The sequence below is a fragment of the Drosophila busckii genome, chromosome 2R, assembly GCF_011750605.1.
Source record: "Drosophila busckii strain San Diego stock center, stock number 13000-0081.31 chromosome 2R, ASM1175060v1, whole genome shotgun sequence".
Lineage (NCBI taxonomy): Eukaryota > Metazoa > Arthropoda > Insecta > Diptera > Drosophilidae > Drosophila > Drosophila busckii.
The window spans coordinates 1,138,300-1,161,385 of NC_046605.1; the positions used below are offsets into that span (position 1 = coordinate 1,138,300).

The window sequence follows — 23,086 nt, forward strand, 5'->3', positions numbered from 1 at the left end:
TATAGTTGCCTGCGCTATTTGTGCCACTTTGTGTCTGCCCAACGTTCAATAACAACATTGTAAGCTCTCGCTCTTGCCAGTTCTATCTCGGCGCCCCCCAGTTGCAACTTTAGTTAGCCAGTTAGCTCGCCAGGTAGCCATACATTATGCAGCTTGTTTGTTATCGTTCGATAAAGTGTAAATTATGGCTATGCTGCTGCCCCGAAGTGAGCGAGAGCATTTACTTAAAGCCAACATGTTAATTAAAGCAGCACTCGAACGCAATAAATATAAATTCGATATTTATAAAGCTCAAATTGTTATGCAAAAGTGTTCAATACACTGTGCTGCAAATTCTCAGTGGATTTAAGCTTCGAATTGAAATGTATGCTTGGAATTTGCTGTGGGCTTGGCTCGCATAGATTTCCATTTGACTTTGTTACACAAAAGCTATCACTACAAGTGGCCACTTCTACGTCTTCTGCTTTTTCTTCGTTGCATTCTTTATTGCATTGTTCATTTCACAGCCAATTTTGTGTGCAGCAGATGCTGCTTAACCCCCCACCCCCACACAGCTCTAAACCGCACTGCACGTTCTCACTCTTAGACTTAGTTCGTTGCTCACGTTCATGACCTCGTTGCGGTTTGCCTTTGAGTTGAATGAGCACACACACACACACACACACACTTGTCAACGCCTTTCGTTGCTTGGTGTCTTTGTTAAGCGCGCGTAAAGTGTGAAAGTACAAGCAAAAGGATTTCTCGTCTATATCCTGCGAGACTTTTGTTTTTCAATTGCCAGTTGCCATATTTGTAGCAATTGTTTCTGTCTCAGCTGAGTATGCAACACACACACACACACATACACACACATACTTCACAATTCCAACTTAACTTTGACTTGCTACTCAAGAGCTGCAGGAAATGGCAAAAGCGTAAGAATAACAACTACATTGTTGAGACTTTAGCTACAGTTATTGCGCTCCCGGCTGCCTTATCAGCTGCCATTTGTGCCAGGGCGGGACAACAAGCGCAAACTGTCAGCTTGTTATATGCACTGGCTGCATTTTCAAGTGAGAGCTAACAACCTACTAAAGCAACTGCGCTGTCGTTTCTAGCTCTGTGTGTGTGTGATTGCCCACAGCTGTACAGCTTTAGTAGCTTTAACTATGTGCAGCTGCAAAAACAATATTAAATTTTGCGTAGTAGTATTGCTTGAAATTATGGAAAAACACTTTGAAATTTCGTTGCGCGCGTCTAGCTAATTGAAAATCTTCTGACGAGCCTTTTTAGCTCGTGTAAATTGCATGCAGCTCAGCTCAATAATTACGCATTTTAAATGCAGCTTGTGCGTCAGACAGACAGACTATACGACAAAAGAAAGAAAGAACTAGAGCAACAGCTGCACCTTTGAACATTTTATATGACATTTATTGAATTCATTAACACGATTTTGAATTGACAACTATTGCTGCTTCTTCTTTGCCTGCACGTAGGTTTTGACATAAAAGTTGCCAAACATATAGATCATGATGACCGCCTGCACAATCTGCACGAGCAGCAGGCAAGCGGGATAGCCGCAGTCGCGAGAGAAAACTAAAATGTATGCGGCATAAGAGAAAAGCATAAGAAATTGCATCAACTGACTGATGGTTATGTATTTCTTCCACCACAGGCTAGCCTTGAGGCCGGGATAATAGGCAGAGAGAAAATAGTAAAAATACATGACTGTATGCACCAGCGAGTTGAGCATGCCCACAAAGTTCAGATGTCCGCCAGTGCCATAGAAACGCATCACTAAATAACAGCCACAGCACATCATAACGTGATGATAAACATGCAGAAAGCTAATCTGCTTGTAACTCTTGCGCAGCACAAAGAACACCGTATCGAGTAGATCCAGAATTTTGTTTATAAAGTAAGCATAGTGCACATATCGCTCGAGATTCTTGTGCTCATGTCCGAATGGAAACGGTTCCATGCAGCGCCAATTGCAAATTTGCTTAATGATCAGATTGTAAAACGTCTGCAAAAGGCAAATAAGTTTTTAAATACTTAAATCAGCAGCACGCATACTTACAATGCCGAAGAATATGCCATTGTAGGTCACCTGACCCAGATTGTACACTAATAATACTTTTCTCAGATTGTACGGCTGTCGTTTGTTCATGAAAAGTTTTCCACATTTGAGCACAAAGAATAAATACGTCGTTAGTATAATGAATAAAGGCCATGGTGAGTCCGTTAGGAACAACTGATTGGGATCTGCATTACAATTACAATTATGCACTTGATATTGATAGCTTTGCATTTGCTTATATCCTACCCGGTGCTGGTTTGTCAAAGACTCCAAACATGTTTAGCTGGTACTTGAACTTCAGATGCGGCAGCTCGTTTTGAACGTACGGAATACAATTTGCGAATGAGCGCAAGAACAAAGAACAATTTTTACAAAACGTCAGAAATTGGGTTATGCTAATCCGTTTTCCGAGCTTCTGTTTTGTTAGAGACATTCTTAACCTTAAGTAAAGGTGCAAAAAAGCGTTAGAGAGCGTAATGGATTTGGATTTCTAAAGAGAAGCTTTAAGAGACTTTGTTTGAAAAAAAGAAATTCGGCAACTCAAAATGCTAAAAAGAAAAGAGAAATGTATTTGGAGCTCTTTTTTAAGGAGAAGCTCTAAGAGACTTTTTTTGAAGAATCAAAATTCGGGCATCAACAATTTCTTCGAACGTCCACTCTAAATGCTTAGAAAAAAAAGAGAAATGGACTTGAATATATCTTCTAAAGAGAAGCTTTAAGAGACTTTGTTTAATGAAAAGAAATTCGAGAATCGACAATTTCTACGAACGTCCAATCTAAGAAGAAAAGAGAAATTCCACTCAAAGAGAATTCAGTTCAGTTGAAAAAAATTCACATCGTGACTTTTGTCGCAACCTTTGAATAAGAAATGCAAATGTAGCTACTATTCAATTGTTAAGCAAGCAGTTTATATTTTATTTCAACTAAAGAAATACATTTAATTCAAATCACCTTTCGGGGTTAATCTCGTCGCATTTTGTGACCTTGCGCCGGCTGTGCTGCCTTCGACTCGGTGCGCATATAAGTCTTCAAATAAAAGTTACCAAACATGTACATCATGATCACTGCCTGCAGTAATTGAAGCAATAGCAGACAGCGTGGAAAGCCGCAGTTTGGAGAGAAGAGCAGTACATAGGAGGCGTAGATAAAGATGAGGACAAACTGTATAAGCTGACTGAGCGTAATGTACTTCTTCCACCAGATGCTCTCTATCTTGAAGCCGAAATTTGCAGCGGACAGGAAATAGTAGAAATACATAAATGTATGCACCAGAGAGTTGACCATGCCCACAGCATTGAAATGTCCGCCGGTGCCATAGAAGCGCATAATGCCATAGCAAATGGTAACCATCATGATGTGATGATAAACGTGCAGAAAACTAATCTGTCTGTAATTCTTGCGCAGCACAAAGAACACCGTATCGAGCAGATCCAGAATTTTGTTGATAAAGTACGCATAGTGCACATAACGTTCCAAATTCTTGTGCTGGTGACCCTGGGGAAACGTTTCCATGCAACGCCAGTCGGAAATTTGACGCAAGACGAGATAGTAAAAGGTCTGCGCGAAAGAGAGAGAGCGAGAGTAAGATAGCGCTGACATTTAAAACAAACTCTGTACTTACTATGCCAAAGAACAGCCCATTGTAGGCCACCTGACCAAGATTATAGCACATGAGCAGCTTGCGCAAATTGTAGGGCTGACGCTTTTGCATATAAAGTTTGCCCAGCTTGAGCACAAAGAGCGCATAGACGCCAAGGATGAGCAGCGTGGGCCATGGCGAATTCGTCAGCGGCAGTGGATGAGGATCTGTGTGGATTTTATTTTTCTCAAAGCTGCCGCAAGCAAGCAAGTTATAGTTTCATTTTTCAACCTACCCGGCGATGGTGAATTAAATATAGCGAACATAGCTTTGGGGAGATTGTTAGACGACTGCTGCCAGTCGTACTTTGGTTGTGTCTATTTAATTTGCGACCGGGCTTAACTATTTAGCATGCGATTTAAAATATGTGCGCACACATATGCTGCGGAATACAAAGCTCAAGTTGTGCTCTACATTGTTTATTGCTGCTTCTTCTTTATAGGTTTTACATAGGCTTGTATATAGAATTTAGTAAACATGATGAGCATTACGGACGCCTGAAACAGTTGCATATACTGCATGAACAACGGAAATGTGCAGCTGCGATTAAACAGCAGCATATAGATAGACTGTACGAAAAGTATAAGAAACTGTGCAATCTGTATGGTAGTTATGTATTTCTTCCACCAAATGCTCTGCTTCAGCTGCGGATACTTGGCCGAGAAGAAGTAATAAGTGTACATTACGCTATGCACACAGGTGTTGAGTATGCCCATTAGCGCGTATTGTCCACCAAAGCCGTAGAAGCGTTGCACCCAAAACACAGTATAGACCATCATAATATGATGATAGACATGCAGCAATGTGATTTGCTTGTAGCTCTTGCGCAGCACAAAGAAAACCGTATCAAGTAGATCGAGGATTTTGTTTAGATAATAGGCATAGGTGCCCCAGCGTTCGATTTGCTTGTGCGGATTATCGAAGGGCAGCGTTTCCATGCAGGAAAGATTATAGAAGCGAAAGAAGTAGTAGCCGCCCTAAGCAGACAAAATAATAATTAATTGTCATAATGTTTATCATAAGTTACTTACATATAAACACAAGCTGGCATTGAAAACAATTTGAAATAGATTATAGACCAGCATTAGATGCTTAACATTATAGGGCGCTCTTGACTGCATATAGATTCTGCCCAGCTTAAGCACAAATGCCAAATAGCCAACAAGTATAAGCGTAACTGCCCATGCTGAATCTGCTAGTGGCAGCTGCTTGACAAACGCGTCTGTAAATAGTTAAAGTTTTAGAGTTTATAACGATTCCAGCGTTTTGCTCACATACCCGCGCGATATTCCATTAACTTCATTATTGTGTGTGTGGCTATCTAGAGCTTTGCTAAACGACTATGCTTAGACTAGATAATGACATAGCAGCAAAGCTTAGAAACTTACGTAATTTTATGTATTATGCACGCGCGTTTGATTTGCATAAAAGAAAGCAATGCGTTAAATTATTGTGTAAGCTGCAAAACACTACATTTATTTCACTTTAGGCTTTGGCTTTACATAGGTGTGATAATAGAAATTACTAAACATAATTATAAACGTAACGCTCTGTATAAGCAAACCGAACTGCAGCAGCTTGGGAAACTTGCACTGCTGATTGTAAACCAAAATCCACAAGCACTGCGCTCCTATCAATACAAATTGCAGCAGCTGCGTTATGGTTATGTATTGCTTCCACCAAATGCTCTGCTTCAGGCTGGGATACATGGCGGATATAAAGTAATAGTAGTACATTATAGCATGCACAAATGAGTTGAGCAATCCCAATACTGCAAACTGAGCACCAAAGCCATAGAGTCGCGATACCCAATACACAGCAAAAACCATCATCGCATGATGATAAACATGCAGAAATGTTATCTGCTTGTAGCTCTTGCGCAGCACAAAGAACACCGTGTCCAGCAGATCGATCACCTTATTTATATAGTAAGCATAGCTTATATAACGCTCCACATTTTTATGCGGATCATCCAGCTGCATAGTCTCCATGCAGCGAAAGTCATACTTGGGTTCAATAAACATATGATAAAATATCTAAAAAATAAATAAATAGTTTATACTACGTTCTATTTAGTGCATGTACTACTTACATAGGCGAATACCATTGCATTGTATACATTATAGACCATGAGCACTGTTTTTAGCTTGTACGCCTCACGCTTTGCCATAAATAATTTGCCGCACTTTAGCACAAAATACATATAGGATATAAGTATAAGTGTCATCGGCCAGGCAGAGCCCATTAGTGGATATGTTGCGCCAACAGGATCTGCAAATTACTTGAATTTAATCAGTTTGTAGCATTTCGAACACTCGAAAAATTACCCGCATTTGGTCTGTTCAAAATATCGATTAGCTTATTAAACATTTTGCAAAAAGCGTGCGCTCGTCTTCAATTTAAAATTTCAACTGTTCAGCAAGTCTGTGCTTTACCCACGACATTGCACATTATGAAAAAAGCTACCAATTGATATTCTTTGCTTTGCAGAAAATTTACACAATATTTCCATTTGCACTCAAGCGATTTTTAAGCTATTGATTAGCACTCAAATAATTATCGTTTGGTAATGAAAACTCAAGCTAACATAAGTAGGAAGCAATTCACTTGTAGCTGCACTCATTGATTAAATTAACTTGGTGCAATTACGAATATTTAGCATAATAAATAGATAGATAAACAAGCGTGACATTCAAAAGAATTATTTCATGTAAAAAAGTTGACAAATTAAAGTTGGGCGCCACCAACTTTTAGATACACTTTGACTTGGGCACACAAAAGAGCGGATTGAAATGAAAATAATTGCTAAGTTATTTATCCGATCGTTTTGAAATTTACACAAGTGGCCAAAAGCATGACTAGGCAATTTTGTGATTTATTGCAGATTTTAAAAGATTTTTTTTTACAGCCTTGTATCGTTTTTTCGTTTTGCGGAGGTGGGGGAATAAAATTAAAAAATGAAAAATAAAAGCGTTGTGTCCTGGATATACATACCGAATTTGGTTGCTCTAGCTCTTATAGTTACTGAGAAACACGCACTCATAAAAGACGGACATGGCTATTATGACAGTTTGTCTTACTTGAATTCAATGAATATGATAGTACTGTGATGGGTCGCCAGCCTCCTTCTCCTGTTCAATACATTTATGGGCGACTTCATAATACCTTTTTCCATTTGCACTCAAGCGATTTTTAAGCTACTGCAGCTATATGATTAGCACTCAAATAATTATCGCTAGTTAACTATTTAAAATCAGATTTATTTTGATATCAGTTAAATAATTACTTATTGCTTGCTTTTCTTGCTTGGCTTCAGATATGCGCGCTTATAGAATTTACTAAACATTATTATGAAAACAATGGATTGAAAGACTATGAAATATTGCAAGATTTTTGGAAATTTACATGCAGCATTAAAAATGATTATCCAAAGCCCATGCAATAAGATTATAGCAAACTGTAGCAACTGTACTATAGTTATATATTTTTTCCACCAAAGACTGCGCTTAGCTTGTGGATATTTGGCCGCAATCAGATAATAGCCATACATAAGCATATGGACAAAGGTGTTGAGGAAGCCCATGACCAGAAATTGAGCGCCAAAGCCATAGAATCTGACGATGATATAAATACCCAGGACCATGGACAACATGATGATAAACATGCAGAAATGTTATCTTGCTTGTAGCTCTTGCGCAGCACAAAGAATATCGTGTCCAGCAGATCGATAATCTTGTTGATATAGTAGGCATAGCAAACGATGCGCTCGATGCGCTTTTGGGGATTATCCAAGGCGAAAGTTTCCATGCAGCGAAAGTTGTACATGGGTTTAATAAAAAAATAGTAAACGCCCTAAAAGCAAAGTGCAAGTTATAAATAAATTACAAGCAACTAGCTAACTAATACTTACGCCTGCAAACATAAGCGCATTGTAGACCATTTGACTTGCATTGTAGATAATTAAAGTGCGCTTTAGATTCATTGCTGGACGACACTCCATTAGGTCTTTGCCTAGTTTTAGCACAAAAAATAAATAGCTCGCAATAAGCAGCGCAATTGTCCAGGCAGAGCCCATAAAGGGCAACTGCTGTGCCACAGGATCTAAATATATAATTTTTAATTATATTGCTTGCACTTTGTTGCTATTTTTTGCTCACCTGCAAAAGGCTTTTGCGCTATGTCGAGTACTTTGGACAACATGGCGTATGAGCGACGTGTGTGCTACTCTGTTGCCTAGCGGACAACGACTGTTAAATTGTATAAGTAATGTGCTTTAATTTAAGTGCATTTGTTATGCATGTTTTACATTCAAAAGTCCATACAATTTATTTAAATACATTTAATTTGTTTATTGACTAAAAGCTAATCAAGCCAAGCACAGAATTGATTTATGCCTATTGCTGTTTCGGCTTAGCATAAGCGCGCACATAAAATCTGCTAAACATAAAGGTCAAGATCGTTGCCTGAGCCAGCTGTACGCACTGCAATGCACGCGGAAATTGACAGCTCGGATTAAAGACGAGCACAAAGAGCGCCTGACAAAACAGCACCAGGAACTGCAATATCTGCAAGCGTGTTATGTACTTCTTCCACCACAGATTGCCCTTCAGATGCGGATACATGGCCGATGTAAAGTAATAGAAATACATGACGGTGTGCACAAAGCTGTTGAGCAAGCCCATCATGGCGAACTGGCCGCCCATGCCATAGAAGCGGAATATCCAATACCCAGCATAGAACATGACTGCATGATGATAAACGTGCAGAAATGTAATCTGCTTGTAGCTCTTGCGCAGCACAAAGAACACAGTGTCCAGGAAGTCCAGCAGCTTGTTGATGTAGTAGGCATAGGTCACAAAGCGCTCAATGGGCTTGATGGCATGCTCAGCGGGCAGGGTGTTCATGCAGCGTAGATCGTACACTGGCTTAACAAACAAATAATAGGCGCTCTGCAATAGAGTAGAAAGCAATTAAATTTACGTACAATGCTTTAAGTTAGTTGCAAAATAGTTGCAAGGCAGATCAACGAAAATTCTTAAAAAGTTACTCTCTTGACATTATTAATGCGTTGTATCAAAATTTCATAATTATTAATATATTATTAACAACAAGTCTAGAGAACATAGAACAATTATTAGTGGAGTTGACAAACAAGTTGCCGACAGTAGTTTACACTAGAATTGATTAAATTAATTGACTTACTTGTCAACGAGGCATTCTAATAATTGAGATATTAAGAAGTGCCACAGAAAATAATTGCGCTTAAGTTTCACTTTAATCTAATTTAATTCCACTGACCAATACGTGTAATTATTTTCACCAGAGTCCAATCCGCTGGAATACTCGGAATTGTTTTCAGCGGAATTTTATTTCACTAGTGATTTCTGTGATTGCTTTTTATACACACAAAAACGTTTGAATAACATAGCAATATTATTAATGAAGTTAATAGTAATTTAGATATTGCTACTTGCACTTTGATTTAATTTCGCTGACCAATCCGCGTGCTAACTTTTTAATATAAAAATACGCTGGCGTTTGATGCTGCCATGCATTGAATTACTCGGAATTGTGTAGTGGAAATTTCGCGGGAATTTAAACTAGTGATTGAGGCATCCTTAATAAGTTTTAATTGACACAAAAAGTCTGAAGAACATAGAAATATTATTAATGAAGTTAATTGTAATTTAGATATCGCTACAGACGTCACTATCACTTGGATTTCACTTTAATTTTATTTCGCTGACCAATGCGCGGAATTCCGTAGCGGAAATTTCGCAGGAATTTAAACTTGTGATTTCTGAGGCATACTTAATAAGTTTGAATTCACAAAAAAAAGTTTGAAGAACATAGCAATATTATTAATGCAGTTAATTGTAAGAAGTCACTATCACTTGAATTTCACTTTAATTTCATTTCGCTGACCAATGAATTCTGAATTACTCGGAATTCTGTAGCGGACATTTCTGCGCGGAATTTAAGTGTATTTCACTGGAGATCTCTGAGCAATAATTAATAAGTTTTAGTTCACACGCAAATATTGGAGAACATAGCATTATTAATAATGAAATTAATCGCGGAATTCTGTAGCGGAAATTTCGCGAGATTTTAAATTTCTCTAGTGATTTCTGGTGCATCCTTGATAAGTTTTAATTCACACGCAAAGTTTGATGAACAAGATTAGTTAAGCTATTTAAACTACCAACTTACGAAGAGAAATATGAAGCCATTGTAGAGCATTTGAAAGAGATTGTAGCCGAGTATAACATTCTTCAGATTATAAGGTTTGCGCGCTTGCATAAAAAGTTTGCCCGCCTTGAGCACAAATATTAAATAAGCAATGGTAATGTACGTCATGGGCCAAGGTGAAGCCAATAGCGGCAGCTGGGCCACAACAGCATCTGCAAAAAAAAAGGCAAGAGCACGTATATTTTTTGAAAGGCACTGTTTGATTGATTGAAGTATGGATTGATTGCATTTACCTGCGTGTGTGATGCGAAAAATTTCCAGCACTGTTGAGTTCATATTAATTTTTGTGATTGCTTTTGGCGCCCTTATGGCGACTGCTTTAAATAGAAGCAATAGCAGAAATGTTGCGAATTTTTTTTTCTATAGTTGTTTGCCTTGATAGCGAGCGCATGCTAATCGCTTTTCGTTCAAGGTGCCGAGCCATAGTTTGTATATATTATAGAAAGTAATGCGAGTAGAGTTCATTAATTGAAATGTTGATTATATATATTATATGTGTGTGTGTGTGTGTGTGTGTTTTTTTCTCTGATTGCAGTTAAACAAATGAGCTGAAGGCGAATTAACAACAATGGCTGCTTGATGGTGTTGGTGTTGCCTAAGCAAACTGACGACGACGACGACTTCAGCCAAGTTAATGAACAAGCCAACTACGAACTTCCAACTCTAGCCCAACTCCCAACTGCAATTGCAAGCAATTTAATTAAGCGCACAAAAAGTTCAGCTAACAGCAGTTGCTGCCGCACATAAATCAGCAACAGTCAAAGCCAAAGGATTTTTCGTAGGGCTAAAAGAAAGAGCGAGAGCGAGTCGCACGTGCGGGTCCGAGGTTGGCCAATTAGTTGGCAGTGGCCAACTGCCCGTTGGCATTAATTTTGGCTGCATTGAACTGAACGCGCCAAGTTAGGCGGCCAAGTTGCTGCACTGATGACTGCCGCCAAGCGACGTGCAGCAGCAACCAACAGCAGCAGCCACAACGAGCAACACCAACACCATCAACATCATCAGCAGCAGCAAGCGGATCAATCAGCCTATGAGCATGAGTATCAGCAGCTGTTGCAGCAGCCTCAATCGCCACATGCCACACAGCAATATCATCAAAGACAACAGCAACATGCGCCCGCCTTACAGCAACAGCAGCAGCAACAGCAACAACAAACTTCAGCGTCGTCTTCATTGCGCGATTGCTCCGTCAAATTGCCGCTGGACATACTGTGAGTATTAACAGCCATTAGCCATTAAGCTAAGGCCTACATAAAATTTACATTTAAAGCGTCTGTTACGCGCAATTAAGTATACGCAGCGTAAACAAAGATTTTTATATGCAAGCAATAACTTTTTATGCAGCAAAGAGAGCAGCTGCTTGCCCCAAAAGTTTGGCACATTTTTTAGCATTAATATTTGCAAGCCTTGTACAAATCATTTGAATTGTCATAAGCGCCAAGCCAAATAAATGTAGAAAGTTCTCAATTTATAGCCAATGTACAAGGCTGAAGTAAAGCCGCTTGGCGCTGGCAATCTGTATGGGGTTTAAAGCCAAGTCAGCTTGGCCAGGGCTAGCACTTGAGCTGTTTAAGCTGCGCCACAGGGCCAAAGCGACAGGCTATAGGGCTGCTGTCAACTCATATGCGTGACAGCAACAACTATTACGTGTACAACAACAACACGCAGCAGCAGCAGCAGCAGCAGCAGCAGCAGAAGAAGAAGCAGCAGAAAAAGGGGCACGTCGCTGTTGCGTTTATGCAGATGCCAGTCAAGTGGCAGGCTGTGCGGCATGCGGCGTGCTTTGCTTTGCTTTGGAAACGAGGCCAACAGTTGCACGCCTGCCGCAAATAGAAAACTTAAAGCAAGCGCCGCACACACACACACACGCACAACTGTAGAGTGTAGGGAGTCTTGGCAGCTGGCGTCGTTACTTTTAACGAGGTGTCGCATACCAAAGTCGGCCATCAGGATGGCGGCAGCCTGTTGCCACTGGCTCCCACTCTCGATGGAAATGCACTTAGCCGGCTTCTGCTGCGGCATGCTGCAAATGAAGTCATCCATTAGACAACGACTGGCGCATTACGTATACGCCACGTATGTGTGTGTGTGTGCGTGTCTCCAGGTAGCGACAGCAGCAGCTCATAATAATGCAGTTCGTGTTTTGCTGCGGTCTAAACGGAAGCGTTTATAATGGAATGCGCTTAAGCGTTGACAAGCCACTCAGCGCTACACTTGCAGAAAAAACTGAGTGAATGTCGCTGGCCTCAAGCCAAATTGAAAGCGCTAAGCCAACCGCATTTGTTTGCATATTAAGCTGTAATGTTTATCAATTGCTGCTTGAAATTGAAACACGCCGCAGCTTAGCAATTTGCTTTTTATTTATTTAGAATTGTTGAATATTAAATCAAATGTTTCTTTATTATTTTACTTACTATTTTGTTATTATATTTTGATTATTCGCATATTGAGCAGCAGCAACATAAGCGAACGCTTGTGAAAATCGGTTAACATTAAGCGAAATCACAAATTTAAAACTCATATTGTGTTTATGACTGAAGACTGACTCACTTTCAAAACAAAATTCAACCACAATAGTGAATTTCGCTCTCACTCTCTCAGCTGCGTCGCTCACGTTCAGTCGCAACAGCTGCTGAGCGATTGAGCGAATATTACGCAAAGCAATGAGCAGCGCTGCTCTCTGTGGGAGGCTGGCAGGCAATCACAATAGTGAGTTTCGCTCTATCTTAGCTGCGTCGCTCAGGCGCACCAGCGGCTGAGCAATCGAGCGAAAATTAAGCAAAGAGAAGAGCAGTGTTGCTCTTTACGGAAGGCTGGTACTCTCCCACAATAGTAAGTTTCGCTCTATCGCTCAACTGCGTCGCTCACGTTCAGTTGCAGCAGCTGCTGAGCTATCGAGCGAATATTAAACAAAGAAAAAATGCGGTGCTGCTCTTTATGAAAGGCTGGCACCCACCCACAATAGTGAGTTTCGCTCTCTCGCTTAGCTGCATCGCTCACGTTCAGTTGCAGCAGCTACTGAGCGATTGAGCGAATATTAAACAAAGTGAAGAGCAGTGCGGCTCTCTGTGGGAGGCTGGCAGGCACCGACAATAGTAAGTTACACTCTATCGCTCAACTGCGTCGCTCACGTTCAGTTGCAGCAGCTTCTGAGCGATTTAGCGAATATTAAGCAAAGTGAAGAGCAGCGCTGCTCTCTGTGGGAGGCTGGCAGACAACCACATTAGTAAGTTTCGCTCTATCGCTCAGCTACGTCGCTCACGCTCAGTTGCAGCAGCTATTGAGCGATCGAGCGAATATTAAGCAAAGCGAAGAGCAGTGCTGTTCTCTGTGGAAAGCAAGCGCGGCTATAGTCGGGTCAGTAGTCTGTGGACCTAACAAGCAGTGATTAATATTTAATAATCAAAAATTTATAATAAAAATAATTTGCTTGTTCGCTTAGCTTATGCTCAATATGTGAACATAATTCTATTTATTTATTCATATCAAAAATAAGTTTTAATATTATATATTATTTTTGTATAATTTATTTATTATTCGCACCCCTTTTGCTGTTGCAGTGTGGTTGGCGCCACGCTAATTTGTTCGGAATAGTTAGTCCTCTTCAGTTTTTGTACAAGTTGCCGACTGTCGGCGTCAGTCGCTGTCGCCTGTCGTCGTGCTGCAGCCTTCAGCTTAATTACCCCACGACATTGGAAGCGTCGGCCATCTAATTAGCTCCAGCAGCAATTTCGTTGGCTTGGGCGAAAGGGGGGTGTGTCCATTAGATTAATTGAGCTAAGCAGCGATAAAATGGCAGAAATCCAAACCAAAAATGTTTACTCTTTCAATTTCCATTCCAGCTGGCTGCCCAAGTCGGCCATGCGCCCCGTGGGCGCCGACAGCTCGCATACGGACTGCATACTGGTTGTGGGCGTGTCACGTCCCAAGCTGGCCGTAGTGTTCTTAACCGTCATGCTCATCTCACTGTTCCTCACCTTCCATGTGCTCTACGATAGCGCAGTGTACAACATACAAGCGGCGCAGGCGGTGCACGAGCGGCATCGCCTCAGCCTGGCAGCGTCAACAGCAGCAGCAGCGGCAGCAGCTCATCCCAATGCGAATCATTTGCCGGCATTTGCCAAGCCAGCGTCAGTGGGTGTCAATCAGCCGCAGCTAAGTCATCCCATGGTGTTTCCCTCAAGTCGCGTGCACTTCTCCAAAACGAGTCGTCGCTTGCCGCAGGTGAGTTGCCCCCCCAGTTGCCCCCAAGGCGCTCATAACTAATGCCCAACTGCGCTTGACAGGCTTTGATCATTGGCGTGCGGAAGTGCGGCACGCGTGCTCTGCTCGAGATGCTCTATCTGCATCCGAGAATACAAAAGGCTGGCGGCGAGGTGCACTTCTTTGATCGGGACGAGAACTATCTGAAGGGATTGGATTGGTATCGCAAGAAGATGCCGCATTCGTTTCGTGGCCAAATTACCATTGAGAAGAGTCCCAGTTATTTCGTATCGCCCGAGGTGAGTTTAACGTTTGATGTGTGTCTAATTGGCAATTAGCTGTGCATGCTAATTACACTTGACTACAAGTAAAAGCAATGAAAAATTGAATGTCAGCGAAAAGCTGCAGCAATTTGTTGCTTTTCTTTTTTTTTTGTTCTGTGTAGCACAGTGTGATTTATGAACTGCTGTCCAGTTGTACAAATTAAAGCGAACACCGCTGCCAATGCCAATTTCCGTGGACTCAGCTCGAGCCCAGTGCGGTGTCAGTTTTAGAACCAATTTTGTCAGCGGAAATGCCTGCAAATTCATTTTCGTCTAACACACACACACACAGGCACACATAGACACACGTATATAGCAGCTCCAATTTGTTTGGCACTGCACTCAGTTTTATTATTGCGCTTTTTACTGGTTTTTGTCTGTGTGCTGCTCTCCTCGCCTTTTGGCTTTTGGCTCAAACTGTGACAGCAACGGAAGTTGCATGTGTCAAGCGCCAAAATGTTGCAAGCTACTTTCAATTTTCACAGCTGCAGCTGCTGTTTGTTTAATATTCATTAAGCGTGTTATTAATATTTATTGACACAGCCTCAAGCACATAAACAAGCTCTTTGATACACTTTGATGCAAGCAAAGTGGCAAGCAGGGTGTGCGCATATCGAACTTATGTTAGCAAGTTTTTTGTTTTTAAACTGTAATCTTCAATAACAAAGTGTATCCCATTTAAAATTAACTACAACGCGCTTTAAAATTAAACAACGCGCAGCATAATAAATAATGCAGCTCCCCAAGGAGCCGCGTCCAGCTCTCCTACTGGGACAGACAGTCATGAGCGCACTAATATTTACTAGCTCCGAGTCCAGGCTCTATTTACTTGTACATAGCGTTATATATATATAGCTTGGCATATATACGAAGCTTGTTTATTCAGTTTATTTGCTGGCATAGTTTAAACAAAAGCCGCCATTGTTTGCCTGTTTCTGGTTCATCAAGATGGCAAAGCAACCAAAGGCAACGGCAGCGGCAGCGTCACTTGTTGCATATTTACGGCAGCGCTATTCAAATTGATTAACTTTATATTTAAGCGCAGCATTTTTTTTGGAACATTTTATTGGAATTTGTTTTATCTTAATTTTCTGCCTGGCAGAGTAAATGTGCAGATAACCATTCAGTCCATGAACATTTTATGAAATTTATACTATGAAATTTTCTGATACTTTGTCAAATACGAGCACATCATATGTTTTTTTACACATAATCTTATCCGGAGAATTTTTTTTGAGATGTTTTCCGAAATCTTTCGCTGGAGACGTTTTTTTGAACATTTTTCTGCAAACATCATGCTTATGAACATTTCTTTTTTAAAATCTTTGTCACAGGATATTTTTGGCATAATGAATGAACATGAATTTTATGAAATTTTGTTTAAACTTTTTTGTGTCTGTCTGCTTGACAATTTTTATGTCAATGCAGCATTGTTTCTTCGTAGTATACATGTTTAAAGAATTAATTATCGCGTGTTGATTGATGTCCATTTTGTATATGAGAACAGTTTATATGAAAACTTCTTGGAGAAATCTTCTTAACTTTGTTTTCGAAATTTTAAAATAATTGTTAGCACTATCATTTTTTTAAGACTTTTGCACAAAAACTATTTAATTTTTTAATTAAATATTATTGATCCCTTTAATGCAATAATATTTATATTATATATATATTATATATCGGATAATTTTATCTACTTTGTGAACATCTATGAATATTTTGTTGAAAATTATTTCTTGAGACTTTTATTCGAGACATTTTATTATGACCGAATTTTCTCCGAGAAGATTTTTGCACAAGAGTCACATAGGAATACCGAAAATTATTCTGAAACGATTTTTTGAACAGATTTAATTTTGAACATCTTTAATGAACGATTCTTATTTAAAATTTTTCGGATAATTCATACATTTTCTGGAATCACATTGTATGAATTTTTTGCAAAATTCTTCTTCTTAACATTTATTGTCGGAAAACAAATTTTTATGAGCGCGGTATATAAATCATCTCTTTGACACAATATTTATCGAATGTTTTGCGAGCGCTAATATTTTGAACATTGACAAGGAGGGAGAGAGCATTATTTATAGAATCTCTTCTAAAATGTCGAACATTTATTTTTGACACATTTTCCGAAATTTTTTGAAAAATTTTTCGAAATTTTCTGAACGTTTTGCGACAGTTTTGTTTTTATGTTAATTGAAAATTTACTTTAACTTTTTTCGAAACTATTTTTGGACCATTTTCCGGAAATTTTTGAAAATTTTTCGATAATTTATTCTGAACGTTTTTTGAACATCTTTTTGAAAATTTTTATGAACATTTTTTTTAATTTTTCGGCTAATTTTCATAACATTTCCTGAACATTTTATGAAATTTTTTGGAAAATTTTCTTAACTTTTTCGAACATTTTTTTGACATTTTCGAAAATTTTTGAAAAATTTTTACAGAAAATTATCTCACACGGTAGTATTGTTGACATTTTTGACAATCGGATGAACATTTTTTTTTAATTTTTAGGAATAATTTTCTAACATTTTCTAAAGCGATTTTTTATGGAGAATTTTTGATATAGAGTCTCATTCTTAATCTTTCTAGTTCGAACATGTTTTTGACCATTTTTCCGAAAATTTTTTTGTAAATTTTTCGAAATTTTCGAACATTTTTTTGACATTTTTTGAACATCTTATATGAAATTTTTTGAAAAATTTTCTTAACTTTTTTCGACATTTTTTTTGAAAGTAATTCACGAAATATTTTTTGAAATTTTTCGAAAATTTTTTGAACGTTTTTTGAAACATTTTTGAACATCTTATGATTTTTTTTTACATTTTTTCGTATACTGTTACATATTGGATTCGTCTGCCTTTGTATTAAATATTTTTTTGTAAGAATTTTCTTTTACTGTTTTTAGAACATTTTTTTGACCATTTTTTCCGAAAAAATATTTTTTTGAAAATTTTTCGAAATTTTCTGAACGTTTTTTGCACATTTTTTGAACATACTTTATGAAGATGTTATGAACATTTTTTTTAATTTTGTCGGAAAAATTTTTCTATAACAATTTCTGAACTTTTGGAACATTTTTTGAGAGAGATTTTTTCTTACAATTTTTCGAAACATTTTTTTAACCATTTTTTCCGAAAATTTGTTGGAAATTTTATCGACAAATTTTCTGAACATTGTTTTTGAACATATATTATGCAATTTATTTTATGAAATTTTTTGAATCTTAACTTTTTTCGAACATTTTTTGACCATTTTTCCGAAAATTTTTTGAAAAATTTTCGAAAATTTTCTAAAATTTTTTTTTTGAAACTTTTTTGAACATTCTTATGAACATTTTTTTTTAAATTTTTTCGGAAAATTTTCATAACCATTTTTCTGACATTTTTGAATTTTTTGAAATTTTCCTTAACGTCTTTTCGAAACATTTTTGCATTTTTTCCGAAATTTTTTTGAAAATTTATCGAAAATTCTGGACGTTTTTTGCACATTTTTTTGCTTCAGCTGCAGTTTTATGAACCATTTTTTTTTAAATTTCTCGGAAATTTTTTAAAATTTTCTGGAACATTTTTGAACATTTTAGAAAATTTTTGAAAATTTCTTAACTTTTGTCGAACATTTTTTTTGAGCCGATTTTTCCGAAAATTTTTTGAAAATTTTTCGAAATTTTGAACGTTTTTTGAACATTTTTTGAACATTTATAAATTTTTTGAAAATTTTCTTAACTTTTTTCGACTTTTTTTGACCATTTCCGAAATTTTTTTGAAATTTTCGAAAATTTTCTGACAACGTTTTTTGAACCATTATTTTGATATTATTAAATGATTTTTTTGAAAATTTTCTTAACTTTTTTCGAACATTTTTGACCATTTTTTCCGACGAAATTTTTGAAATTTTTCGAAAAATTTCTGGAACATTTTCTGAACATTTTTTCGAACATTTTATGAATTTTCCGAAAATTTTTGAAACATTTTTATGAAATTTTTGATTATTTAATAATATTCGGAAAATTTTCAAACAAGATTCTGAAACAATTTTAATTGAAATTTTTTTGAGAAAACTTTCAAATTTTTTTCGAACATTTTTTTGACCCATTTTCACAGAAAATATTTTTTGGGAAAATTTTTTCGAAAATTTCTGAACTGTTTTTTGCCAATATTTTTTGAACATCTTATGAAATTTTTAATGATCAACATTTTTTTATTAAAATTTTAATCGGATTATTCTTCTGAAAAATTGAGTATTTGTGAATTTATTAAATGAGTTAGGTGTTATTTTGGGTTTTTATTAGGAATTTAGAGTCATTGTATTAAGTGATTTAGGGGAGAGTGAATTAAAACCAGAAGGACACAAACAGTTACGGCTGACGATAGCAATTCATACTAAAACATCAGCAGAAAACCCTTCGGGCAGATCAAATGGTTTGGGGTTTAGTGTTTAGTTATTAAATGTTAAAAAAAGTTAAATAATCTATTTTTAAACAAGATAGTGGGGGGGGTAGTGGTTAAATTATTAATTGAAGTTAATAAAACAAGTTGAATAGATATTTTTGTAAAACACACAGAGGCCTCTGTGTTGGATACAGTAGGTAAGTTTGGTTATAAACAACCCACAACTCAACACAAATAAATCTTTTAGTCAATGCAACAACAATTGCCAATTTCAAAACTTTGAAGTTTAAAATTGGAAAATGCACGTCCTAAAATTAAATTTTAATTCAATTAAATAACAATGAATGAATTTAATGCATTAATTCAACATAACAAGGCATATTGTTAAGTTTGTGGACTACTCTATCAGAAACATATTAAAGTGGCGGCCGTAGATTTATCAAAGAGACTTTAAAACAAGGAGTTGTCAGGTTGAAAAGCGTGGGCATAACCACTCGCGCCGTTGTTTTCTCCCCCGCCTTTATAGTTGTTAATATATGGTGCGATATGGATACAATCCTTTTTTTAACAAGATGAGGTCCATTGTTTTTTTTTTGCAAGTCTGTTGGTCATGGGCCCAGAAGGGCAGCAGCAACTTGGCATGGCTATGGCTATAGATTGTGGTTAAATTAAATTGCTGCCAGCACACAGTGCAGTGCAGAATGTGTGTGTGTGAGCGAGATAGCTAGAGCGTAAGCACGTCTGCTGCTAAAAGCGACTGTAAATTCATTAGCTGCTTAACAACAGCAGCAGCTGCTGTTGCTGTTGCTGTTGCTGCTGCTGCTGCTGCTGCATAACTTGTCATTAATCGAGAGCGCTTTATCCTTTATGCCTTAACCGTTTTTTGTTGTCTCTCCCAGGTGCCGGAGCGAGTGCGTGCCATGAATGCGAGCATCAAGCTGCTGCTGATTGTGCGTGAGCCCGTAACGCGCGCCATCTCGGACTACACGCAGCTGCGTTCACATGCGGCCACAGCTATATTACCGCTTGCCGACAGCAGTCCTCCCACTCCGCCAGCTGCTGCTGCTGGCTCCGGCTACGGCCCCTCAACTGCTGCTCGCACTAAACTGCAGTCAGCACGCGGCTATGACAATGCGCTGGGCAGTGGCGCTGGTGGCAAGGAGACGTCCCAGCGCACACAGCGCGCACGGCGCACCGTAATTGGAACGACAACAACAACAGCAGCAACGCCCACGACTACGCTGAGTGCGGCCCAGTTGGCTGGCAAGTAAGTGAGCAAATGAAATGTAAATGTAACTCGCACCCAGCTCCCAGTCCAGCTCCAAGTTTTTGCTGTTGACACATGGCCTGTTTGACTTGCTGTTGGGGCTGCTGGGTGGGGTTGGGTTGCCTTTTTGCTTTGGCCGCAGCTCAATTTGTTTTTGCCTCGTTGTTGTTGTTGTGTTGCAGGTCCTTTGAAGAGCTCGCCATATTTCCCAATGGCACCGTCAACGAGGCATATCGTCCACTTAGCATATCCATGTACCACATCCATCTGCATCGCTGGCTCGAGGTCTTCCCACGCGAACAGCTGCTGGTCGTTAACGGTGATCGCTTGATTGAGGATCCAGTGTCGCAGCTTAGGCGCATCGAAGCGTTCTTGGGTAAGAAAGAAAATTTAAGATTGTAAGCAAAATGTGTATCAGGCTCACTCAGCTACACTAGCCTACAAATATTTCATTGATTCTGTCTCAGAGCTTAGACTAAAATAAAAACTACAAGAAATACTTCCAAATACATAGATAAAATTATTTCATATAGTAAGCATTAACTTAGCGAACATTAACTTAACTTAAATATTAGCCATCGCTTATAAAAATCGCTCAGAAATTATGCACTACTCTACTCTATTTATATTCTCTATTTATCATATTCTACTCTATTTAGCATTTGCTTGAGTTCTTTTTACAAACAAAGAGCAAAAGTAATAGTAACTTATAATATTTATTGAGTTGCTCTACAATACTATAATATTTATTTTAAATCAAACTATCCAAGAAATGAACAATTAAGCGATTCTTCAAATGTTGTTTAATGATTTTAGCTGAATATTAAGCATGCTCGTGGTCACGTAGACACAAAATTGAGCTTAAATCAAAGAAATCTTTGCTATGTCTAATTGTAAGTCAGTCCATGGTAGAATAATATAAAAATAACGGATTGCGCTCTTCGCTTTGAGTGTCTCGGGTACTTAGCTGTAGTCGCTCTCGCTCACAGCGTATACAAAACGAAAAGAGCGAGAGCGCTAGAAAGAAGAAGCGTAAGGAACACAAGAGCGCAATCCGCTAGCTTATATTATACTATCATGAGCCAGTCTAGCTCCCAAGCCCACCCACAAACGTACGATGCATGACGCGACGCTCTCTCAGCAATAAAGCAGCGACGCTTTCGTTCAGTCGCAGCAGCTGTGAGCGATCGATCGAGCGCATACAACGCTTCGTTAAGTCGTAGCAGCGACGCTGAGCGCGATCGAACGAAAACGAAGAGAAAAGCAGCGCTGCTCTCGCTTGCAGCTTAGACGAGCGTAAGGCTGACGCGAGTTCAGTTGAGCTTGGACTGTTGGCGAGTGAACAAGCAGTGATTAGAATGTGTGAACTTAGTAAAAGATTAAATGCATAACTTAAACAATTGTTTAATGATTTTTATAAACAATGGCTTATATTGCTTGTGTTAGTTCAAACTTTATGAGCAACTAAATTTATCTTTGTAATAAATACGCTTTGAAAATGAAAAGCAGCAGCTCTGAGGCAAAAGTCTGTAAACTATTGTTGTCTATAACTATTAAACATTATTACTAACTGTTATCTCTTGCTTACAGGCATTGAACATCGCGTGAAGAGCGAACACTTTTACTTTAATGAAACCAAAGGATTTTACTGTTTGCGCTACGATAATGGCGATCGCTGTTTGCGCGAGACCAAAGGACGCAAACATCCGCATGTGGATCCAGTGGTGGTGTCCAAGCTGCGCAAGTTCTTTGCCGAGTATAACCAACGCTTCTACGAGCTGGTGGGCGAGGATTTGGGCTGGCCCGAGGAGTAAGCAGCACGCACAATTCGCAATTCGAGAAACATGGACTGATGGTTAAGAACTTCGAGCTACCCAACTACAACTATACAAATTCCAATGTAACTGTGTGTGTGTGTGTGTGCGGAAACTGCGTGCAGATTGGAATAACAGTTGGGCCATATATCTGCTTGCTGGCTGACAAGGCTGACAGTTCAATTATGCGAACTTTGGCGTTGTGCGCACTGCACAAATTACAGCGAAAGAAAAATCTGAACGCAGCAGCCGCCCAATGCGACACGCCCACTGCTGCAAACAGGAAGGAGAAAGGAGTGTGTGTGCAGTCTGCCATGAAAATGTGTGGAAATTGTTTATAAAAAAATGCATACGCTACTATAAAATAAAAGAATTACACATGTATAACTATCGAATGCAAAATAACAAAAGCAAGCAATATCTACATGACATACGAACGTTTGAATGTGTGTGTAAATTAATGTGTGTGAGTGTGTGTGTGAGCGCATAAAGTTTAATTAAGCAACTAAATGTGATTTTATAGCTTATAAGCGATAAACAAATTGAAATTAATTGCAATTGCGCGCGAAAAACTCAAAAAGCGAGAGAGAGACAGAGCAAGCAAGTTAGAAATTTGATGAGTATATGTATTTAGACTAACAGTCGGCTGAATTAAAAGTGTGCATACAACTACAACTTAACTTACTTACATATATATATACATACTATATACTATATCTAAGCTGTCAACAGCTGTCTCTATATAGTTTTAAAACGCGAAATCGAAACATATCAAAAATGGCAAGCGAACAACCTTGAAATCGATACATATCAGCATATATATACTATATACAAACTAAAATGTTATAAGTTTTTGTTAAATTTGTAATTTAGTTGAATTGATTTGCCTTAGTTTCAAGTACTAGTTGAACAAAGAGTCCTTAGACAAATTAATAGTTAATTGCACTGCCTAAGTATAAAAAATATAGTATATATATTCATTTGCACCACAAGAAAAAACGTTATTAGCATAAGTTTATTAAATAGTTTTTTATGCATTTTTTAGCTAATTTATTTATAGCCACTAAGCAACAAAAAATGATTACAAAACCAAACCTATGTATACATATCATAAAATGTTAAGCTAACATACTTA

At 38.3% G+C, this 23,086-nt stretch overlaps 6 protein-coding genes across 6 annotated transcripts; 1 reads left to right on the forward strand and 5 right to left on the reverse strand.

Annotated features, from left to right (window-relative positions):
• Positions 1 to 1,396: 1,396 nt before the first annotated feature.
• On the reverse strand, positions 1,397 to 2,383 carry LOC108595795 (elongation of very long chain fatty acids protein F-like). Its single transcript, XM_017981086.1, has 3 exons — positions 2,306 to 2,383; positions 2,060 to 2,244; positions 1,397 to 2,005 (listed from the first exon to the last, which is right to left on the reverse strand). Exons 1-3 carry the CDS (start codon positions 2,334 to 2,336, stop codon positions 1,445 to 1,447), a joined length of 777 nt encoding a protein of 258 aa, XP_017836575.1. The 5' UTR covers positions 2,337 to 2,383; the 3' UTR covers positions 1,397 to 1,444.
• Positions 2,384 to 2,953: 570 nt separating this feature from the next.
• Positions 2,954 to 3,990, reverse strand: LOC108595759 (elongation of very long chain fatty acids protein F-like). Its single transcript, XM_017981048.1, has 3 exons — positions 3,934 to 3,990; positions 3,681 to 3,865; positions 2,954 to 3,616 (listed from the first exon to the last, which is right to left on the reverse strand). The coding sequence occupies exons 1-3, from the start codon at positions 3,962 to 3,964 to the stop codon at positions 3,020 to 3,022; spliced, it is 813 nt and encodes a 270-aa protein (XP_017836537.1). The 5' UTR covers positions 3,965 to 3,990; the 3' UTR covers positions 2,954 to 3,019.
• Positions 3,991 to 4,110: 120 nt separating this feature from the next.
• Positions 4,111 to 5,045, reverse strand: LOC108595895 (elongation of very long chain fatty acids protein F-like). Its single transcript, XM_017981185.1, has 3 exons — positions 4,977 to 5,045; positions 4,730 to 4,920; positions 4,111 to 4,675 (listed from the first exon to the last, which is right to left on the reverse strand). The coding sequence occupies exons 1-3, from the start codon at positions 4,999 to 5,001 to the stop codon at positions 4,118 to 4,120; spliced, it is 774 nt and encodes a 257-aa protein (XP_017836674.1). The 5' UTR covers positions 5,002 to 5,045; the 3' UTR covers positions 4,111 to 4,117.
• A 95-nt stretch (positions 5,046 to 5,140) lies between these two features.
• Positions 5,141 to 6,132, reverse strand: LOC108595449 (elongation of very long chain fatty acids protein F-like). The gene is made up of 3 exons (XM_017980686.2): positions 6,026 to 6,132; positions 5,791 to 5,969; positions 5,141 to 5,734 (listed from the first exon to the last, which is right to left on the reverse strand). Exons 1-3 carry the CDS (start codon positions 6,066 to 6,068, stop codon positions 5,174 to 5,176), a joined length of 783 nt encoding a protein of 260 aa, XP_017836175.2. The 5' UTR covers positions 6,069 to 6,132; the 3' UTR covers positions 5,141 to 5,173.
• Positions 6,133 to 8,092: 1,960 nt separating this feature from the next.
• Positions 8,093 to 10,223, reverse strand: LOC108594866 (elongation of very long chain fatty acids protein F-like). The gene is made up of 3 exons (XM_017980004.1): positions 10,181 to 10,223; positions 9,909 to 10,099; positions 8,093 to 8,647 (listed from the first exon to the last, which is right to left on the reverse strand). The coding sequence occupies exons 1-3, from the start codon at positions 10,221 to 10,223 to the stop codon at positions 8,093 to 8,095; spliced, it is 789 nt and encodes a 262-aa protein (XP_017835493.1).
• A 264-nt stretch (positions 10,224 to 10,487) lies between these two features.
• Positions 10,488 to 22,450, forward strand: LOC108595068 (heparan sulfate glucosamine 3-O-sulfotransferase 6). The gene is made up of 6 exons (XM_017980213.2): positions 10,488 to 11,158; positions 13,790 to 14,171; positions 14,234 to 14,449; positions 19,770 to 20,137; positions 20,320 to 20,513; positions 21,728 to 22,450. The coding sequence occupies exons 1-6, from the start codon at positions 10,872 to 10,874 to the stop codon at positions 21,949 to 21,951; spliced, it is 1,671 nt and encodes a 556-aa protein (XP_017835702.1). The 5' UTR covers positions 10,488 to 10,871; the 3' UTR covers positions 21,952 to 22,450.
• Positions 22,451 to 23,086: the final 636 nt, after the last annotated feature.

What these genes read in the sequence shown, in the direction of transcription:
- LOC108594866 (XM_017980004.1), bottom strand. Translation starts at nt 10,223, where the DNA reads ATGAACTCAACAGTGCTGGAAATTTTTCGCATCACACACGCAG. An exon ending in TTTTCGCATCACACACGCAG is followed by an intron (nt 10,100 to 10,180) that starts GTAAATGCAATC and finishes TTTTTTTTGCAG; the next exon opens with ATGCTGTTGTGGCCCAGCTG. An exon ending in ATGGCTTCATATTTCTCTTC is followed by an intron (nt 8,648 to 9,908) that starts GTAAGTTGGTAG and finishes ACTCTATTGCAG; the next exon opens with AGCGCCTATTATTTGTTTGT.
- LOC108595759 (XM_017981048.1), bottom strand. Translation starts at nt 3,964, where the DNA reads ATGTTCGCTATATTTAATTCACCATCGCCGG. An exon ending in ATTTAATTCACCATCGCCGG is followed by an intron (nt 3,866 to 3,933) that starts GTAGGTTGAAAA and finishes AAATCCACACAG; the next exon opens with ATCCTCATCCACTGCCGCTG. An exon ending in ATGGGCTGTTCTTTGGCATA is followed by an intron (nt 3,617 to 3,680) that starts GTAAGTACAGAG and finishes TCTTTCGCGCAG; the next exon opens with ACCTTTTACTATCTCGTCTT.
- LOC108595795 (XM_017981086.1), bottom strand. Translation starts at nt 2,336, where the DNA reads ATGTTTGGAGTCTTTGACAAACCAGCACCGG. An exon ending in CTTTGACAAACCAGCACCGG is followed by an intron (nt 2,245 to 2,305) that starts GTAGGATATAAG and finishes ATTGTAATGCAG; the next exon opens with ATCCCAATCAGTTGTTCCTA. An exon ending in ATGGCATATTCTTCGGCATT is followed by an intron (nt 2,006 to 2,059) that starts GTAAGTATGCGT and finishes TGCCTTTTGCAG; the next exon opens with ACGTTTTACAATCTGATCAT.
- LOC108595895 (XM_017981185.1), bottom strand. Translation starts at nt 5,001, where the DNA reads ATGAAGTTAATGGAATATCGCGCGG. An exon ending in GTTAATGGAATATCGCGCGG is followed by an intron (nt 4,921 to 4,976) that starts GTATGTGAGCAA and finishes AACTATTTACAG; the next exon opens with ACGCGTTTGTCAAGCAGCTG. An exon ending in ATGCCAGCTTGTGTTTATAT is followed by an intron (nt 4,676 to 4,729) that starts GTAAGTAACTTA and finishes TTGTCTGCTTAG; the next exon opens with GGCGGCTACTACTTCTTTCG.
- LOC108595068 (XM_017980213.2), top strand. Translation starts at nt 10,872, where the DNA reads ATGACTGCCGCCAAGCGACGTGCAGCAGCAACCAACAGCAGCAGCCAC. An exon ending in AAATTGCCGCTGGACATACT is followed by an intron (nt 11,159 to 13,789) that starts GTGAGTATTAAC and finishes TTTCCATTCCAG; the next exon opens with CTGGCTGCCCAAGTCGGCCA. An exon ending in GCGGCCCAGTTGGCTGGCAA is followed by an intron (nt 20,138 to 20,319) that starts GTAAGTGAGCAA and finishes GTTGTGTTGCAG; the next exon opens with GTCCTTTGAAGAGCTCGCCA.
- LOC108595449 (XM_017980686.2), bottom strand. Translation starts at nt 6,068, where the DNA reads ATGTTTAATAAGCTAATCGATATTTTGAACAGACCAAATGCGG. An exon ending in TTTGAACAGACCAAATGCGG is followed by an intron (nt 5,970 to 6,025) that starts GTAATTTTTCGA and finishes AGTAATTTGCAG; the next exon opens with ATCCTGTTGGCGCAACATAT. An exon ending in ATGCAATGGTATTCGCCTAT is followed by an intron (nt 5,735 to 5,790) that starts GTAAGTAGTACA and finishes TTTATTTTTTAG; the next exon opens with ATATTTTATCATATGTTTAT.